Source organism: Nannobrachium achirus (genome assembly GCF_963921795.1).
Source record: "Nannobrachium achirus genome assembly, chromosome: 16".
Taxonomy (NCBI): domain Eukaryota; kingdom Metazoa; phylum Chordata; class Actinopteri; order Myctophiformes; family Myctophidae; genus Nannobrachium; species Nannobrachium achirus.
In genome coordinates, this window is record NC_137823.1 from 21,539,944 (window position 1) to 21,561,029 (window position 21,086).

At 41.9% G+C, this 21,086-nt stretch overlaps 1 protein-coding gene across 1 annotated transcript in view; it reads left to right on the forward strand.

The window, feature by feature from the left end:
* Nucleotides 1-5,581, forward strand: part of arhgap18 (Rho GTPase activating protein 18) — a 50,610-nt gene extending 45,029 nt beyond the window's left edge. Inside the window, exons 15-19 of the mRNA XM_080745243.1 lie at nt 495-581; nt 1,093-1,227; nt 1,644-1,765; nt 2,217-2,272; nt 2,829-5,581. Coding sequence (XP_080601369.1) covers nt 495-581; nt 1,093-1,227; nt 1,644-1,765; nt 2,217-2,272; nt 2,829-2,920 — 492 coding nt within the window. The 3' untranslated portion in view covers nt 2,921-5,581. The remainder of the gene's footprint in view (nt 1-494; nt 582-1,092; nt 1,228-1,643; nt 1,766-2,216; nt 2,273-2,828) is intronic.
* Nucleotides 5,582-21,086: the final 15,505 nt, after the last annotated feature.

A 21,086-nucleotide genomic window follows, 5' to 3' on the forward strand; every position in this document is an offset into this window, starting at 1 on the left:
GCCGAGGCTGTCTGAAAACATACCTGCTCAGGAAAGCCTCCCCGTAGAGATCACTGTTTCCCTTTTTTTGTTCCCTAAATTCATTCATTATTATTTGAAATATGTCATAAAGATTTCCACAAAAATGCACACATTTTCATGAGCTGAAAATAAAAACAATCAAAGATATTCCCTAAATTAGAAACCAAATGTTTAAGAAGTAGCGAAAATGGCAGATCTGCAAGCTCGCAACGCGGTACCTCATTTGCCACAACTGTGTTTGCGTATGCTTGTATCAGTGTGTTTGTTGATATGAGTGGGCACATGTCTGCACTTAGAATGTGTTGGACAATTTGTATTTCTTTAGGTCTCCTCTGCAAAATGCGTTTCATCGCTTGTTAGAACTTGGGTTTAATTTGTTATGTCCTTATCCTTAGGGATAATATAATATACTGTTAGTAACTATTTGTTCTGAAAAGTGCTTTACAAATAAAGTTATTATTATTCTTCTCAAGGTGACGGAGCAGCAGGAGTTCTCCATGGCGACCGGTACAGCCAACATCGTCAGGCTGCTGATCAGATACCAGAACCTCCTCTGGACGGTAAGGACTCATTTATACTTTAATATAATTGACTCTATATGTTTGTAGAAGCTCTTACAGCGACTTACAAGTGCAAGATCAGATTAAGCAGACTTGAGCATGATCTCCACTTGACAACAAGGCAAATAATCACATAAATGGTGCAGAGAGTAACATCTCTGGCCGTGGTCGAATGACCAAATATGACCACATGATACCGTAATTTATATATTTTTGTTGTGACTCTCATTCTCTGTGGAAAAATTACAAATGTGACTCTTGTTTTACATGTCTCTTGTCTTTCACATCTGCTGTGCATCCTCTGTTTTTGTCTTTTGTATTTACATGTCTCTTGTCTTTCACATCTGCTGTGCATCCTCTGTTTTTGTCTTTTGTATGATGTCTTGCTGCAACTGCCATGGCGACTGTTTACATTAGTCCCATATTAAAAGTTGTATAGCTAGCTATACCACACATGGTTCAACCAAAAGTACTACTACTTATAAATGTGTAAAATGTCGCTCTCTTCTAGATCCCCAAGTTCATTCTGACTCAGGTCAGACAACACAACATGGAGCATCAGAAGAAGCAGCACAGAGAGAGAGCTGTGAGGAAACTACTGAAGAAGATAACCACTGACAAGCCAGTAGAGAAACCACTTTATGAGGTAATGTTTCACAGGCAGAACTATATATTGTACACTTTTAGAAACGGCATAAGTTCTGAGTTCCCACAAACTCGGGCTTGGTGCCACCTCCTGATCAGGATCCTTAACGTGAAATACTTTACACTTCTGGAAAAGAGCCATAATACGTAACTACTACTGGTCCATTTGGTTACAGTATAACTGTAGAGATAGTCACAGTAATATGTACAACATAAAAATTTAAGGAAACCATAAAAAATTCTGTACCTAAAATCAGTAGGTACAATCTGGTAGTCGACATGTTAATCCTCTCCTCTTCGCCGGGGGCAGGGATAAGGAGGTGAGGGGAGTTGAACAATTGTGAAAGTCGGAGTATTGTAATTTGTCTAAAGCCCTTCTCTCTCTCCGTATCACTTTGTTTTTGTTGTTAAATCTAGGAGAGTTCCCAGGGGTTCATCCGTGTCCAGGCTCCCCAGTTCAGTAAGGTGTCCATGGCCGTCCAGCTGACTGCAGAACTGCAGGCGGCCGACATCCTGAGCCGCTTCCTCAGCCAGGACAGGTGCGCTGGCGTACGCCAACATTTCTGTGCCCAAGCCAGGCCGAGTGGGCAAGTCCAAAATCTGTTTACCAGTGGTGGAGAAAAGTGATGAGTTTCTTTACTTAACCATTTTGGACGGGAACCCCATTTTGTTCTTGCTGCTATGTACAGTAGATCATCGTTGTCAGGTGGAAAGGTCCAAAACCTTCCTTTTTTTGTTATTATTAAAAAAAGAAAAACTATTTAAAATAGTGCAAATAGCCGATCTGCAAGCACAAGCAATGCCTCGCATCGCAAGGCGTTGTGTGTGTAGATCGGCTATTTGCACTACTTTTGTGCGATGTATACACATATACAGTACACATACCCTGTACATACTGTGTTTTTTGCACACAATTAGTTTAGCCATATTTGTATAAAGTACAATAAAAAGGTGTAAAGCTGTTAATATGTGTTCCTCTGTGCCCTTCAGTTCAGTGCTGGTGAGGAGAGAAGAGCTTTGCCTCTTTGAGATCGGTGGAAACATCAGTGAGTGTTGCCTTTCCTCCAGTAAACATTGAAACGTCGTATTAGCCATAGTAGCCTCCAGACAAAAATCCACTCGTCCTAGACAATTCGCCCTCCTGGCCCCCAAACTGTGGAATAAACTCCCTGTCACACTTATAACATACCTCACTCCCTAGCTTCTGACGTGGCCTGAAAACTCACTGTCACACTTATAACATACCTCACTCCCTAGCTTCTGACGTGGCCTGAAAACTCACCTCTTCAGACTCCACCTTAGCCCATAGCATTTACCTTTGCACTCACCTACCCTCAGTGACCATACATGAAAGATAGATAGCATTTTTATTATATTTTTTATAAAGTTTTTTACTGATTGGGTGCCTGTTCTACCTACGTTATTTTTCTAGATTGATATTGCTATACATTTGATGTATTGATGTTGATGTATTTATTACCTTGCTTATTGTATTGTATTATCTGCTTATTGTAAATCGCTCTGGATTAAGAGTGTCTGCTAAATGCCTAAATCGTAAACAAAAATTAAATCTCTCCCTTCTCCCTCTTGTCTCTTCCTCAGAGGAGAGATGTCTGGACGAGGAGACGTACATGAAGGACCTCCTGCAGCTCAACCCTGCAGCAGAGTGGGTCATCAAAGCTGCCCAGCGATGATGAGCCCCCCTTCCTGCATGCTGCCGGGCACCTGCTGCACCAGGTGCTAATGTCCCTGGTTGGCCTAACGAGGCCTGCATGGGCACACAAGTTGTACGACTAACTGACACACCCTAAATGACTTGGGAGAACTTTTTTGTATTGTTATTACTTTTTTCTATGATTTAAATTTTACATTTCAATATACAATAAAAATGGGGGAGGGGAAATAGGGAGGTTTCCCTCTCTTAAAAAAGAAATACATTTTGGTAATGGAGCTGTTTGCCAACCAGCATTAAGAGAGAGAGAGACTTTGTGGACTTCCAGTTGGTGGACTTAAAACCTGTGTTTTTATTTTGAAGTCTTGCCTAGTAGCTACAAGAAGTCTGATATGTATTGATGCTGTCTTGACGCTGGTGAGAAGACGGAAGAAAGGCTAGATAAAAAATAAAAATAAAAAACATTTTGGAAGATGGTGGAGGAAACCATGCATGGCAGTCGGGAGGTTCAGTGTCTTGCTCAAGGACACTTAGACACTAAGACAGGCGGAACCCTTTGATTCAGCACACGCTCCACTTTGACGTCCCTCCACCCAAAATGGAAATCCTGGCGCCACTGCTGCTACACTGCGCCCCCGTCTGGACACAACACTCCACTGCGGCATTGTTGGCAAGTTGTCACAAGGTACTGCGCCTTTCACCCTGGCTCAGGAAGTCTCTTGACGGTTTCGTTTGTAGCTTACAAGTCTTCAGCCGAGGCCTCCTTGTTATTCTACGTGCTTCAATATGAGTCCTTTCTGGAATCGCTCGGGCAGTACCAAATGGTGGTCTAAATGGTGTCTATAACGGCGCTTAAAAATAAATTAAGATCTGCACTTAGGAACTTCTAAAACCTGTTTGTGATATTGTTGCTGCCAGGCTCAAACCATCCTCTCATTATCTTCTTCTAACTTTTAGTGTTTTAGTTTTATTAATTAATGCCCTACTCGAACATACTACAGTGTCACATAGAAGTAGCAAAAGATCTGCTACTGATATTTTTGAATTTGAATCCTGAAAAGTAACATAGTTTTGGACATACAGTATGAGGTTTCCACCCGACAGACGATGCAGTATAATGCATAGGCCTACTATTAGTGATCAAATTATTAGGCAAAGGCATTTTGAGAGTTTGCTTCTTAATATCGACGCATATTCTTAACCACATGAACCCTAGCGTCCCTATCCTGACCTGGCCAAAGGCATCATAGTAGACTAAAGCCCCTATCAGAGTCCAGGGTGAAGAGATATCCACCGCAAGTTTTAGGTGTAAAGCTATCCACCTAAAGTGAGAAAATAAGTGGAGGCCATCATAGTCAGTCACGGTGAAGTCCTATCACTGTGACTGACTGGTCTAGATCGACCAATCAGTGAAGGGTGTGATGGGTCGATCTGTCTGATAGTAAAAACAGAGAGATGTGTCAGGGTTCGCGGTGGATAGCTATCCACCGCGAGTAATGACGCAATGTTGTAGTTTTAGGACTTAAAAAGACTACACCGCGGTGGATAGTTTATCACCGCGGTGCCTACTATGATAGGGGTTTAACATGCTGTGAAAATCGGCAAAGAGATTTGGAGCCACTATATTTTCGGCCAAACCTTAGTTATCCCTTATCTTCTATTCTATTTTGAACAAAACATTTTAAAATACTTCAAATAGCCGCATGTTGTGAGCTTGTAGATCAGCTATTTTAAATATTTAAATGTTTTTAAAAATTGTTAAAAAATGGGTTTAGGGATAAGGGGTAAGGCATGGATGAAAATAGAGGTCTAATGAATCACAGGAATTTAACAAATACTAAAAGGTAAAGACACTTTTCTGCCAAAGCATTAATTAGGACTAAAGGACTAATGTCAAACTAGGACTGATTTGCACTTCTCTACTCTCACTGACTATTATTTATAGAAACGTTTAATAATCAAAATAATGTGAACATAAAAAAACACTGCCTGAGGAGTTTTACAAATTAACCAAAAATCACTTGGTAGAGAGTCCTCTGTTTATACCTGTCAGACCACTAGCTTTCAAAGTGAGCAGGGGGAGAAAAGAAATCATAAATAATATATACTGTATATACAGCACATTTCAATTAAATTAAAGGGATATTTCACTTTGTGAACTGTGCGTAACCTCATACAAATTATGGTTGTTGGACACATGGCTCAAATGTTGTGGCACAATAACATGTACAAATCAATTAAAGCATGAATCATGTGTTAGATTAAATACACCCGATGCCCTTTAGACTTGCACGCACAAGTTTTTAATAAAAAAATAAACCTTGGAACGGGAATAAAATGCCACTATAGCAATACTTTGTTGAGGCTTACAATGTTTTTGATGTGCACTTAAGTACTGGGATATTATTCCTTTTTTAGTTTTTGTTTTCTTTGTTTAACATTTCTATAATACATGCTAATTATTCTAGATTAACAGTATTTAACAAGGTCAAAGCACTTCAAACCTGAGGACAAGAGACATTGCGTATGGCCTCATTTTCATATAAATAATTGGATAATTCATTATTTTATAACAGTATAGCTATACCATATCGCCGTTGTCGGGTGGAAACCTCGTATCTCCAAGTTTCAAATTTGTCAAATTTGAAGCCCTGCTTCATCATACAAGGCCGTCGCACAAAAGTAGTGAAAACAGCCGATCTACACGCACACAACGCCTCGCGGTGCGAGGCGTTGTGTGCTTGTAGATCTGCTGTTTTCACTAGTTTAGTACATTTTTTAATTGATAAATGCAAAACTAACAGACTTGGACATACAAGGTTTCCACCCGACAATGACGATATAATAAGTCATTTCCAGGGGAGCAATAGGCTCTATGCACAGCAGCCATATTGGACAGAAATTGGGCCTCTTCCTTACTTCTTTCTCAGGTCTTACGTGTAAAAATTCCTTGATTTTTTTCCTTTTCTTTCTTCCTTTTCTTTTTTAATTGGGTGTCCGTTTAGCATAATGCATATCAAACTGGGGGTTGAGAAGCACTAACATAAGTGATGGCACCCTTAAATCTTTTGCTTTGTTCTTTCAGGATGCATAAATATTGTGTTAAGTTAGGAGTAAGGAATCGGTTACGTTATTATATCTGTATTCTGGACTGTAGCTGTTGGAAAAAATGACTATACCTGGACTCTGCTTCGGTCAGGCTGTTCTGGCTGGCCAGTGCTAACCAGCTCTTTCGTAATGTATTAGTTGGCTCATGTAAACGTAAAATACACCATATCACTCCACGTAAACGCGTTAAAATAGCCGATAACCATAATGTGAACACCTGCATAACCACTATATTCACAAGATGTCTTCTTGGCTCCTGTGAAATCTTGTAAAATAATATACATTTCTACACTTTTTCTATAGGCCTACTTTGTTTTGCTTTTGTTAGTTTTCAGCCATTTTGCATGCTTGCACAGAATATGTGGAGTCATTGCACTTGTGATTAACAGTATGTGTTGGTAAACTGTATTCCGTACTCTTGGAAACATTTACGATGACGTGACTGAAGGGTCTTAATTTGTATAAGAGCTCCAAAGGTGTCTGTACTGTACATCCAACGTTTTTTTTCTTTCTTTTTTAATATTGATGTTTAGTATAAATACCAACCAAAGGTTTTCTTTACATAGCAACTGAGAATGCTTTTGTTTGTTAGTGGTTTCTTTTTTTTTTATCTCTGCATCACCGAAACAGATCTCAAAACGGGAATCGGACAAGTTTTGGTGCGTTTCTTTTAAAATGAATGCCTTCCTTGATCACACTACAGCGTCACACACAAGCATCAACAGTAGCATGTCAACTAGCCTTGTCGTTTTGAGCTTGTAGATCTGCTAGTTTTGCTGCTTTTGAATACTGAAAAGTAACAGTTTTGGACTTGTGAGGTCTCCGCCCCGACAGAGACTATATATACAGGTACAGTACCATAAATACATCACATCTATTCCTGTGTGGAGGCGTGTGGACTTTTAAACCACTGGAACCCTAGCGTTCCCATTCCGGGGCCAAACATTTGGCAAAAATAGCCGATCTGCAAGCTGTGTGAGCTTGTACTGTACAGTCGATTGGCTAGTTTCAGCTAGGATATTTGGTGTCGCGAAACAGGAGGGCACCTATAGTGTAGAGCTCTGTGGACACCAAACTGCATTTCAAGGTTATTTTTCCTTTTTTAATTTTTTTTGCTGACTCATTGCTATGTATTGTCATGACTGTGAATATGTGTTCCCCCCCAAAATGATGTATTTGCCTGCCCTTTATTACTGCTTATGAAATGACCACTAGAACTGCCTGTAAATAAACCTGGGATTATTGAATATCAGAATTCATGGACAGCAACTTTATTAATGTGCTATCGGTTAGCTGCAGTCGTGAGGTTGCACCCCATTGGGAGGACTGGTCTGTGTCAGAATGGGTCGCTAATGCTTAGGAGCACACATTAGAAATGTGTGAGTATCCTACTCAATAGGCTATTTCTCTCTCTCACACACTCTCACACTCTCTCACTCTCTTTCTCTCTCTCTCTCTGTCCTATCTCAGTCAGCGGGCAGGACGTGGCCATTTAGGATTCAATACTTATACTCAACTCTGGATGTCTTGCCTCTGTCTGTAGCAATAAGATGCTGTTTTCTTTCCGGAATCCAAATAAAGTCAATCAATCAATACTTAATTAATAGTAGGCCACACAACGTAAGCAGTTTCTGATTAGCCAATCAAGTCCAAACATTCACTAGACTTTGGCATTTTAGATAACCAAAGCCTATCTTCTAGACTAGGGACTGATTGATTTCTGCTTGCACAGTGCACCAACAAATGATGATGGCATCGCAGTGCGTGTTTGTAACCTAGTTCAATCATCTGAATCAGAGAGATCAGACATGGATATGTCAAGAGTCAAGACTAAAGAATAAGAGTTAAATAGCTCTATATGCTGATGGAAATCATTATATAGCCTAGTGTTTGTTCAGTTACAGGGTTCTCCCTGTCTCTTTAGCTCTTTAGACTGATTAATTAGGGAGCTCACAATATGTCACATTGTGTGTGAGCTTGTAGATCGACTATTGTTTGCTATTTTTGTGCCCACTGTATGAAGAACTAGCACATTAATTCACACACAAAAAAGAGGTTTAAATACAGAGATACCATGGCCCTCATTTATCAACGTGTTGCACATCACATTTTTGGCGTTCGCCGAGATTCCCGCAATTGTCGCCATTTATCTTTGCATTGTGACTATGACGTTGGCGTACGGTGGGATCAGATCTCGCGTCAAATTCTGAGGTGGTGTAGGATTTGTCTAGCTACACCACTTTGTTCCATTGTAGACATGCGGCTCAGCATTGTCAAACAATCTGGCATCTGGACACATGTATCCACTCCATCTAACAAACTAATAAAAGCATACAGCATGGACATGCATGCCGAGTTACGATGACAAGCAATTAAAATCTAGCGATATGGAGGCAATCTAACAAGTACTTTAACAGTCATTCAGATAAGATTGCCAATTTGGCTCAAAACAAAGATATATTATATGAGCGCTTATGCGAAAGCATTTTCGGGGGTCGGGACCGGAGCAGCACTGCTTTAATATTTTCGTGGACCGTGAGGTCTCCTCCAACTTATACAGTGAAGTGTGTCCTATGGAGTATGTTAAGGATAAACCTGACGCTCCAAACCTGGCTGTGCCCAGCGCACACTGTGGATGATTTACAGTATTTGGGCCACCGGGACATATGAGCTATTAAGCATCCCATACACCAGCCAGCCATCCATCTTCAACCAATTATCCGGAATTGGGTCGCAGGGGGTAACAGTTCCAACTGAGACCTCCAGATTTCCTTATCCCAAGCAACTTCCTCCACTCCCTCAGGGAGTATACCGAGGCGTTCCCAAGCCAGTTTGGAGATGTAATCATTCCACCTGGTCTTTGGTCTGCCACGGGGTCTCCTCCCAGTGGGACGTGCATCGAGGACCTTCCTAGGAAGGCGCTCGGCGGGCATCCGTACTAGATGTCTGAACCACCTAAGCTGACTCCTTTCCAAGTGTAGGAGCAGTGGTTCTACTCCATAAGTCTCTCTCGGGTGACTGAACTTCTCACCCTATCTCTAAGGGAGATACCAGCCACCCGTCTGAGAAAATCCATTTCGGCCGCTTGCACCCGCAACCTTATACTTTCGGTCATGACCCACACTTCATGACCATAGGTGAGAGTAGCAACGAAGATTGCTTGGTAGACAGAGAGCTTTGCCTTCCGGCTCAACTCTTTTTTTCTTCCCAACAGTGCGGTTTAGCGACTGCAAAACTGCTTCTGCTGCTCCGATTCTCCGGCTGATCTCCTTCTCCGTCTTTCCCTTTCTCTCATTCGTGAACAAGACCCCGAGATACTTAAACTCCTTCACCTGGAGTAAAGCCTCATTCCCTACTTGGACTGCACAATCCATCGGTTTCCTGCTGAGAACAATGGCCTCAGATTTAGAGATGCTGATCCTCATTCCAGCCGCTGTACACTCGGCTGCGAACCGGTCCAGTGAGAGCTGAAGGTCTCGGACCGATGGTGCCATCAGGACCACGTCATCCGCAAAAAGCAGTGAAGCAACACTTAGCCTTATACCTTCGTCCATTAATGCTTATAATTCATTCCTCAAGACTTCAACCACTATGATCAGATTATGACCGACTTGCCAGGATATCTCTTAGTAACATGGCATGCGCACTGCAGCCCATGGCTCATGGGGAATGTTTATTTTAGTATAACCACTCAAATGCACGGTGCACGTTGCCGATATTGGGTTAAATTAATATCCAAATGTATTCCATTCATGACGATGTGACATGGTGTGGAGTCATTCATGTAGGCTGCGAGCCTACTTTACTGAATAAAATGTAATCCCACTGTCAAAGTCTGTGGTTTCCACAGTGTACCAAAATATTTAGGGGCGTGCAACCCGCAACCTTATACTTTCGGTCATGACCCACACTTCATGACCATAGGTGAGAGTAGCAACGAAGATTGCTTGGTAGACAGAGAGCTTTGCCTTCCGGCTCAACTCTTTTTTTCTTCCCAACAGTGCGGTTTAGCGACTGCAAAACTGCTTCTGCTGCTCCGATTCTCCGGCTGATCTCCTTCTCCGTCTTTCCCTTTCTCTCATTCGTGAACAAGACCCCGAGATACTTAAACTCCTTCACCTGGAGTAAAGCCTCATTCCCTACTTGGACTGCACAATCCATCGGTTTCCTGCTGAGAACAATGGCCTCAGATTTAGAGATGCTGATCCTCATTCCAGCCGCTGTACACTCGGCTGCGAACCGGTCCAGTGAGAGCTGAAGGTCTCGGACCGATGGTGCCATCAGGACCACGTCATCCGCAAAAAGCAGTGAAGCAACACTTAGCCTTATACCTTCGTCCATTAATGCTTATAATTCATTCCTCAAGACTTCAACCACTATGATCAGATTATGACCGACTTGCCAGGATATCTCTTAGTAACATGGCATGCGCACTGCAGCCCATGGCTCATGGGGAATGTTTATTTTAGTATAACCACTCAAATGCACGGTGCACGTTGCCGATATTGGGTTAAATTAATATCCAAATGTATTCCATTCATGACGATGTGACATGGTGTGGAGTCATTCATGTAGGCTGCGAGCCTACTTTACTGAATAAAATGTAATCCCACTGTCAAAGTCTGTGGTTTCCACAGTGTACCAAAATATTTAGGGGCGTGCTATTTAAATGACACTGCAATGCTGAGATGTTCGCAATTACAACACCAGAGGCAGCTCCACAGATCACGTCCAACCCAGATTTGGCACAAAAAAAGGGTAAAATGCGTTTTCCTGCTATGCCGCTAAAATGTGGAAGGCCCTACCGAAGGCCTTAAAGGCAGCTGCTGCTTTGGGCATATCCTTATAGTTGACCTTGCACCAGTGAACTACTGTCATTAAGGCCTGAGGCCTATTCTACCAAATGCCTTCCAAATCCGTAGTTCTCACACTAGATTTCTAGATTTTTCAATAATAGATATAGGCTACTATTTTCAAATAGCCAACAGCAAAGTCAGTCAGAGCATGCACTCTCTGACCAGGGTAGTGCAGTGGCTTTCAAAGTTGGCACCACAACCACCAGGGGGCACCCAGTGACCAATAGGAAAGGAGAGCAACATTATTATTGTACCAGTTTTATTTAACCACTTTCAATCTGGTGTATATACCAGTTAGGCCTGCAACGATACACAAAATTAGCCTAAGTAGCCAATTTAGCTACAGACAACGGTGCTGCGTACTGTGCGTAGGGACAGACAGACGGAGAGAGAGAGAGTGAGTAGAGATATCCTCTCAGTGCGCACCGAGAGGATATCTCTACTACACACTCTGTCTGTCTGTCTGTCTGTCTGTCTGTCTGTCTGTCCCTACACACAGTAGAGTGCTAATATGTTTCTCCATAGCCAAGAAAGAGCTCAATACATCTTCTCCATCCCAGGGGCGTAGCCAGGAATTAAATTTTGGTAGGCGAAATGCCCCCCACCCCCCAGCAGCCCATCAAAAAATAACACCACATTTTAAAATACGTTATAATTAAAACACTATTCCAGTATATTGAGTGTAAGGGCTAGTTATTTTCAAAAAGCACAGTATGGAGCATTACAAACAAGGCGAACATTGCTCCCAAATAGTGACATATTTCAACTTGCGATTACAACACTAGCTAAATTAGTTCAAAGTAAACATAATGTGTCCCTTAAAATACATGGCTCACAACAACATGCGGCGGGCTTGAGCTTGAAAATATCGATAATTTTGAGAGTGAACTACTCCTTTAATGAAATACATTTTATTTTTTATTTAAGGCCCATTCCCACTGGGCCAGATAACAGATAAAAAAATCTCTTTCTCTAGATATTTTTCAAAGTGGATGGTAGATACAGATAAAAAAAAAATATCTACCATGCACAGATATTTGCCACAGATACTTTTATCTGTGGTAGATATTATAGATATATTTTTATCTGTTATCTGGCCCAGTGGGAATGGGCCTTACATTTATGGAAGAGGCTTGCTTAATGAGTTGTAATATGATACAGCTGGAGAGACAACAAGACGTCAATTCTTAATCCAGCAGTGCTGGATTTAAACAACACAATGATCATGTATTGTGTTTGGAAGCTGTTTACCTACTACATTAAGGACTTTATTCATTTGGAACAGAGGATATCCTACAGGTAGGAGGAAAGCAGAATGGACTTTGTTAACACCTTGAGGTCCGAAATAGAATGGTGGTTGGTAGATTAGCCGTGAAATTTCTATTATTGTATTGTGATCTGAGACATAATATTATGTTTATAAACATGACCCCGCAGCCCCTCCATCTTGAACAGCGCTGCTGTTTTTTCTTTTTTTTTTTTTTCCCAGGCCAGTAACTCACCATGATTTTCTCGATTTCCGTTGGGATAGAATGGGGGTTTTGGCCGATCGTCGATGTCCCCGTGCGTTTCGCGTGCGCGATCCTTTCACGTAAATGTCCCCGCAAATAGTCCATGTGTGACTGAAGAACAGAACTGAAAAGTTTCGCTAGCATAGCCCCAAGCATGTCTGCTGTAGGAGCTCGAGTGTGCAGACAGCAAACGGATGGCTGGGAGTAGCCTTGGAGAAGGAGAGGCGCTGACGTCACCTCTGCTTCATGCACGGTCTGCATGAGCTATCAGTGCACGAGTGGTGACTAGGGAAGGTTAGACGATCGCCGATTTTCGGATCAAAAGCTTTTATTCCGGTTTTAAAGACACAGTCCGGGAATGTACGACGTGGCTGAGAGTCCCTGGGGGGATGTGCGATATAGTACGGTTTTAACATTAAGGGGCTCCCCGTGGCTTAGAAGGTGTTAAGTGTGTTATTGTCTCTGTTGTTTCGCGTCAAATTTACATCTCTAAAAGGGTAACACTTTCTCAATGGCCAGGCAGCCTACTAGTCAATTAATGGAACTGGTTGAGTGACATATTCTATAGGCCTATGGTCCCCTCCACACTGTAGGCCTACTGCCCAGTCAGGCCTTTAAACAATGGAAATAAGAGATTTTTTTTTTTTTTTTGGGAGACTTTTTTTTTTTTTTTTGCCAGATCATTTCTCAGTTGGTAGGCGGTCGCCACGTTCGCCTACCGCTCCCTACGCCCCTGCTCCATCCAAGTGTAACAGAGTTATGATTCACGTCACTCGTGAAAATAAATCCCCCCCCAAACAGTGTCTCTCTCTGTCTCTCATCTGGTCAGTGCAGCTGAGTGCATGCATGTCTTTCTCTAGGAGGAGGGGAGGAGCAGCGGAGCACAAGCTCCGGGGCTGCTGATAAAATATATATATAATTAATTATCGTTTTGACGTTCGGTACGTAGCGCGTACCGAACCGAGACCCCCGTATCGAACGGTCGATATCGGTTCATTTATCGTTGCAGGATTAATACCAGTATATATCTGTAAGGATATATTCATCCAACATGATGCTGTTGGTGTCCTAGCTCAGTCTGCGGGCAGGGTACTGGACTCTGTAATGAACAATGTTAAACATTGTGGTCATTTAGGATTCAATACTTATCACTCAACTCTGGATGTCTTGTCTCATGTCTCGATAAGATGCTTGTTTTTCCTGAATCCAAATAAAGTCAATCAATACTTAAATGTTAAATAGCTCTAGATTCTGATGGAAATCATTGCTATAGGTAGTGTTTGTTCAGTTACAGGGGTCTCCCTTTCTCTCCAGCTCTTTTGAGCTTTTGTTGTGGCACACTAAGTTTTTCATAATCATCATGAAAATCAACACAAATAGAAGACGTTTTACTAACACATATAAATACCTCTAGTCCTCCTGACCACATATTGTCTTGTTAAGTCAAGGGGCAAAATGGCAGATACCGCATACTCATAGCGTCCTCTCCCAGGGGTCAAATGTGCTTTTTTTTGCCCTTTGTCTTGAGACAAATCCTAAATGGGAAGAAGGAAACAGATCTACCAGCTCACAACATGTCACATTGTGAGCTTGTAGATCGACTATTGTATAGACAGGTTTCTTGTTTACAAACATTGAGACTAAATGCACAGCTGACTGTATCATGTAATCAATTCCGTCCAATCCCCAAACCTGTTGTTTTGGGGAGCGCTGGTTTCATTGGCTAATTTTGGTACGGACCCTGCGCACACATCTAGTTTTATCAGTGTAACGTGGACCAGAAACCCGTCTATAGATGATGTATTAACCCATTGTAACTTCAAACTCCATTTTAACCATGATAGATTCATTAAAAACACCCATTATTTTTCTGGTGACTCATACTACCCTCCTAATACGTGAGCAGGCCATGTTTTTTCTTTTATTTTTTATAATTATTTGGGAAAATGGAAAAAATTAAATACAAAAAAATATTATTAAAAATAAATGAAAAAAGTTATCGATGGGGGTAATATGAGTCACCAGAAAAAAATAGCGTTTTTAATGAATCTATCGTGGTTAAAATGAATTTTGAAGTTAAAATGGGTGTGTGTGGGGAAAGGTCCTGGGCCGGGAGGGCCTGGTAACATTTACATCAAATATCTAAATATTGAATCAAGCAAATTAAAAACTGTTCAGGGTGTTCATAAAAGCCTGATTAGACGATAAAATTACCAAAAGCTTTTTTGAAAGTGAAATATCCCTTTAAAACTTTGAAAGAGTGTGAGATACCATGTTTCCGCTTGACAGCAACTAGATACAGTGTCAGCTACACTGCAGTATCTTTCATTGATTGACTGATTGAATACTTTATTAGCAGTTTGCAGAGAAAAAATATATAAGGTCTGCTAAGAAAGCTTATGGCTTGTTTCCATTGGGGTCCTTTGTAATCAATTCAACAACTCATAAACTATGATAACATAGTGTATGGGGTCACAAGCATTGAAGCAATCAGTGTAGTACAAACACAGTTTAGAAACAGGGGTGCAGGTCAAGATTGCATCATCTTGTTTTGGTTGCCTGTTTTGAGTAAAGGCCCTATCATAGGTCTGGGGTGATAAGCCATCATCGCGGTATAGTCTTTCAAAGTCAGAAAACTACAACATTACGCCATTCGCCACGGTGAAGGACTATCACCATGTACCCCGACATCTCTCCTCTGCTTTCAGAGATCTCCCCATCAACCCGTTCACTGATTGGTGTGGTGGAATTCAGATCAATCAATAATCAATGAGAAAATGAGGAGACAAGACAATTATATTAGGTGGTGGTGGTCAAGTGCATTGCAGTTATTAATACTTTTGCCCAAGTAAAACATTTGAGTACTTCTTTTTCCCCACCACCGCCTATAATAACCTTCTATGCATGTTGTTTTCCATGGCGTCCGTGCAGAGTGTGAGCGAACCGTGCGTGAGAACACTGACTTCACAGGGAAAGACATAGAATCCGTGTCTTCTCCTGACGTGGAACACTGCCAGATGATGTGCACGCAGCATCCGTCCTGCCACTTCTTCACGTTTGACAGGTAAACTTAAAGTTACAGGAAAATACAAGGGAAAAACATATATCGACTGCAGGCAGTGTTCATTTTTGCTTTGCAACACATGGCTCTAATAGTAGCCATGTGTTGCATAGAGAATATAGGTTGCTGCCTTCAGGAAGGAGATACAGTGTTCCTGCATACAATAAGGTCAGACTAAAAAGGTCCTTTGTCCATCAGTCGACTTTAAGGCTTAATCAGGAGTTTGGCCATAGGTAGGCTTAGCGGTGGACACTGCTCTTGTCTATATTATCCTTATGTATGTAAACCTGTCTTGTTTTTGTTACCTGTGTCAAATGTTTGTATATACGTATGTTTCGCATACATGGCTGCTGTGTCGCAAGACAAATTTCAGTGTGAACTGACAATAAAGTACTATATCATATATCATATCTTTCATTATCTGAAATGTTTTAGTTTTAGTCTAGTTTTAGCCAACTAAATATCATAAGATTTCAGTCGACTAAATCGAGTTTATTTTGTTGACAAATTATTTTGGCCTTGATGACGTCTTAAGGGCGCAACACCAAGGCGCAACAAAACATAAAATGACTTGTCTTTTAGTTCTAATGGATCTCTGTCCCTCCCCAGCATCTTAATCTAGTTTCTATCTGTCAACAAAATTGACAATATTTAGTCTCAGTTCTAGCCATCAATCATAGCTTAGTAGTGAAAAAAAAGGTAGTCGACGAACATTTGACGCGTTGTAAGATTATGGATCAGCTATGTCTGCTATTTTTACATGTATAAAATTATGTAAAACATGTAAATTATGTCTTGTATTTTATATATTTACGTTAATCGTCATATCACTCTCTAGGAATTTCAAATGCTATCAGAAGTCCAGTAACAGTGGACAGCACGACACACAGAACCCACAGCTTGATGTGACCTCTGGCTACTCCCTCAAACCTTGCCGTCCTGGACTAGGTATGTGGTCAAAAGACTCCTAAACAGTAGGTGTATATGTTACAGTATGTTTGGGTAACTCAGGACGTTCAATGTAAGAGCGCTTGTTTTGTCGTTCACCACACACTAATCACCACCAGGTGGCGACGACAGCCATTCACTAGTGAAGGCGCTGACGTCACTCGTTTGCGACTCTCTTTCTTTATTTACTAGCCTAGCCTAGCCTAGCCTAGCCTAGCCTAGCTTAGCCATTAGCTCCATTGTAGTCACTTGGACAGGGCGTTTTATCGTGGGCTTGCCCAGGCCTTACGGCCTGGGCATAAATATAACGATTGCATTCACCACGGCTTCGTAACTCGCGTGGCGGTCCGCCGGCCGCGCGGCCCTGGCCCGCTCTTCGCGGCCACTCGCGCCTGCGGCGCTCGGGGGCGAAGAGCAGGACCAAGGTCCGCTGGCCTTCGCGCCGCTTGCAATGTCGTGGACAATCGAGCGGCTCCGCCTGGAGGACGTTGTTGTGGCGACCGCTTGCTCCGCCCCGTGCGGCACCACGAGTGCTCCGTTTCTCGACCGTCCTGTTTCTCTAACAAACCGTGACATATACACTATTGTCAAGAATCTGCGCCCAGTTTAACCTCAAGACTTTCCCTTGAAGGGAAAATGCCATATGGTCTGCTATACAGTAGGCCTACCAGTGTGCGTGTGCATGTGCTGATCAATTGTGTTCCGGACAGCTCAGTCGGTAGAGCTCTCGCCTTTGGACCACAAGGTCATGGGTACGATCCCGGGCTTGAGTGCGGCCATTCATGTGGTAATGTACTGGGAGCTCCAAAAAAAAAAAAAATACTAATGCTAACGCTAAAATGCTAATGTTAACGCTAATGTTACAAATGCTAATATTAAAAATGCCAATGCATACACTTGGCAAGCTGCAGGTACACTTAAAATTTCGTAGGAATTTTCTTTTCTAGTTAATATTTAATCTGTAAAAATCTGCGGTATTTACATTGAAGTGAATGAACCCAATAGAGGTGGCTGTGATACTAGACGGAGGTCGAGGCGGAGACAGCGTTTGGAGGGACGGAGTTGCGCTAGGTTTATTATGTCATAATGAGGGTTGGGTTCTCCCCAATGAGCCATGAGCAATTTGAAGATGGTTGACTTGATAAACATTGAGGACACATCATCGAATAAACAAAGGCTGAGATGAATCTCTTGGATGTACACAACTTATTGCTCTTAGAGCTCAATAATCAATATACGATTAATCATTGAATAACACAGTGGCTACCTCAGAGCTGATCAGAATTAAAGGTTTTTGTGGATATAGCCATATGTGATTTCCAGGATAATGATTCATCAAGCATAATAATGCCAAGAAATTGTGTGGAACACACATTACTTATAGGGATGTTATCAATATCTAGTTCAGATGATTTGTTAAAAATATGTGGTTTAAGGCCAAAACATATGAAGGTTAAAGTTTGAATGGTCATTTATTGCACCGAAAACAAAAGGACACCTTACCAAGTTTATTTATTTATTTGGGGCCTTTATGAGAGTAGAGGACGCTTGTGTCATGTTCAAATACGATTTTAGACAGTTTATTATCTGAGACATGAGTTGATCCTTGAGGGACTCTGCATTGCATATGAAGAAGAGGATTGGTTCCATTGTAGGATACAAACTGCTGTCTGTCTTTAAGATAACTCTTGAACCAGAGAAGTTGTTACTCCAATATGACAGCTGAAGAAGAATCTGGTGTGATTGACAGTGTCATAAGCCTAGGATAAATCCCAAAAAGATAAAGAAAAACAAAAAAAATAATAATTTACTAGGTGTATAAGTGCCATATAAATTGCATGTTTTTTTCTGAACCCATACTGGGGGATGTGTGTGTGTGTGTGTGTGTGTGTGTGTGTGTGTGTGTGTGTGTGTGTGTGTGTGTGTGTGTGTGTGTGTGTGTGTGTGTGTGTGTGTGTGTGTGTGTGTGTGTGTGTGTGTGTGTGTGTGTGTGTGTGTGTGTGTGTGTGTGTGTGTGTGTGTGTGTGTGTGTGTGTGCGCGCGTGCGCGCGCGCTTACACACGTATCACGTACAAGTGTGAGAGAGGGAGAGAGGGAGAGAGTTGTACTTATCAGGATGTTCAATTAATCTATGATGCTAAACACGTTTTTCAAGTATTTTGCATGAAGCAGGCTAAACTAGGTGATGGTTAATGATGGTTGGAAATGGCTCTGTCATCATCTTTGTGAATAGGGATAATATTCCATTCCAACCATTCCCTGCTCCAATGAAAGATTGAAAATGTGAGTTAGAGCTTGCATAATGTACTCATGAATGGTTTTCAGTAATGTACAGTCAATATTTTCACAACCTGGAGAAGAATCTTTCAGACCAATTAATGTCTTCCAAACCTAAATTCATATTGTCAATGATGGGAGAATTCATAAATTGGGGATTGTGATTGCTGGGTGGATAACTACCAGATAAGTCCATGTAACTACCTAGCAGTAAGTCAGACTGCAAGAGAGGAAGAGAGAAGACAGACAGAGGGACAGCGACAGAGAGACAAGAATGACAGAGCGACAGGGGGACAGGGACATTGAGAGACAGGGGGACAGGGAAAGAGAGACAGGACAGGGAGACAGAGAGACACGGGGACAGAGCCACTGAGAGACAGAGAATAATAATAAAAATGTGTGCTGATTATAAACATGTAACCCAGCTAGCCTAAGAAGTCAGCTTTGGAGAGGCCAGTCTGGTTCTTTGGTATTAATTATTAATGATCTAGTGAAGGGTCTGGTGTGGCGCATTGGTCAGACCTACTAGAGGCATTATCGACATGACCAGAAGTACCTCGGATCACCTGATCGAGGAGATATTTCAATGTTGTGGTTGTGGGATACTGTATGAAACACACTGTGTGGTACAGAGGCTGTCGGTTGGATGGCATCACTGGATTCAGAGACAAAGGGGCCAACCAGTGCATACAGGCTGTAGAAGCAGAAATAACCTTTTTATACTAAAGTGGAACTTTAAAGTTACATATTTATTTGATTTGCAGAACATGAACAACATACATAATATAATCATGGCTTCCTAGGAAAGATGACAGCATATTGTATAGTGCCGGTGAGGTAAGGAACCCTAAGAGAGCTTATACGAGAACTTCACCCTTTAGATTAGGCCTACATATCATCTTAATTCATTCATATTAAAAAATAAATGATCATAAAGTATAAGAAAGTAAGCAACTGAAACATAAAAACGCGCTGACCACAGGATGATCCTAGTCCTACTACTGAAATATAAAATGAAAATGAAAAGTGTTATAGAATACCCATTTCATGACAATATTATGGATGCCTATCATCTAGTTTGATTATAATTATCCAACTTCAATGTGTCCAACATTGAAAAAGGGATACTGATTACTGAAAGTATTTTCACTACATCAGTACAGTTTTATATCAACCCAAGATGTTCGGAGAGGAACGTGTCCAGATCACACAGAATCCTGATCATGATTGAACTGGCATCAGATCCTTTGTGCCTCACCGCATCAATGACAAACCGTGCCTTTTCATTTCTCATCATCCCAGTGGCCGTCTCCCGCTCAGCATCATTTAACACCTCCTCCTCAAACAGTTTGTCCAGGAGGACGTTTAGATTGGCGTCTGAAATGCTGATGATGAAGCTACTCCGTACAGAACACAGTCTGTCTTCTGCTGCATGATTCTGGGTTCTCTGAACCGGTTGGCTTAGTTGTCTCCTTACAGCAGGAGCTGAGAAGTTCACACAGCTTTCCCACGCAAAGACGAAGGTGTTGCTGTCTTTCAGAAGCAGCTTCACGCTCTTCATCCTCCTCTCTAGCGTCACCTGAAATGTTGAGACGTAGTTGTGATAGGACAATTCGTCCACTTTAAATTTGGACTTATTCGGTTCGATTCTGATGGCGTCATCTGCAGGGGAGATGGAGAGGGTGTATTCCTTCTTGGGGATCAGTTCACAGGGAGGCTTCTCAATGTAAATCTCTTCTCCGTTCAGCTTCTTCCTTTTGCGTATCACTTCATCCAGCACAACATTCCCAGGCAGCAGCAATACGTTCAGGGTCGATATTGCATCGCTGTCATCCATCGGTGGTGAATAAAACAGTGACACGTGTGTCTGGGTGGGTTTGGGCCTGGAGAACAGGGTGAGGATGATGCCAAGTAAAGAAAGTCCAGTTACATTTATGATAACGTGACTTTCTGTGATCACATGGGGTTTGATCAGCTCAATGCCCTCATCCATCACATGGGCAACAGACAGGGATTTGCCTCCACCCGTGGAGAGGATCTCACAATGTGGAAAGTGTAGCTGACGCAAAGACATCTGAGGACATTTGATGTCAAACAGTGGTCCTGCAGGCCTTTTGCCAAGCTGGGCTAGAAGACTTTGGTTCCAAGGGACTGTCCTGTAAGTCACATCTCCCTCTGTCTTCATCTTAAACACCAGGCCGGTCACGCTGCACTGGAACAGTCCTGCTTGGGTGCTGTGGAACCTGTAGCCCTCCTGGTTTTCTACAACAATGATGTCAGGTGTAATCTTTAGTGTTTTGTCCAGTAGTGAAACATCATTTAAGCTTTTGGACTGCTTTGCTTTGAGACTTGTCTTGTTCTCTGTGCATGGAATTTGTCTCGGTAAGCTGCCAGACTGAGACAGAGAGGATTCTTCTGTCCTCAAAC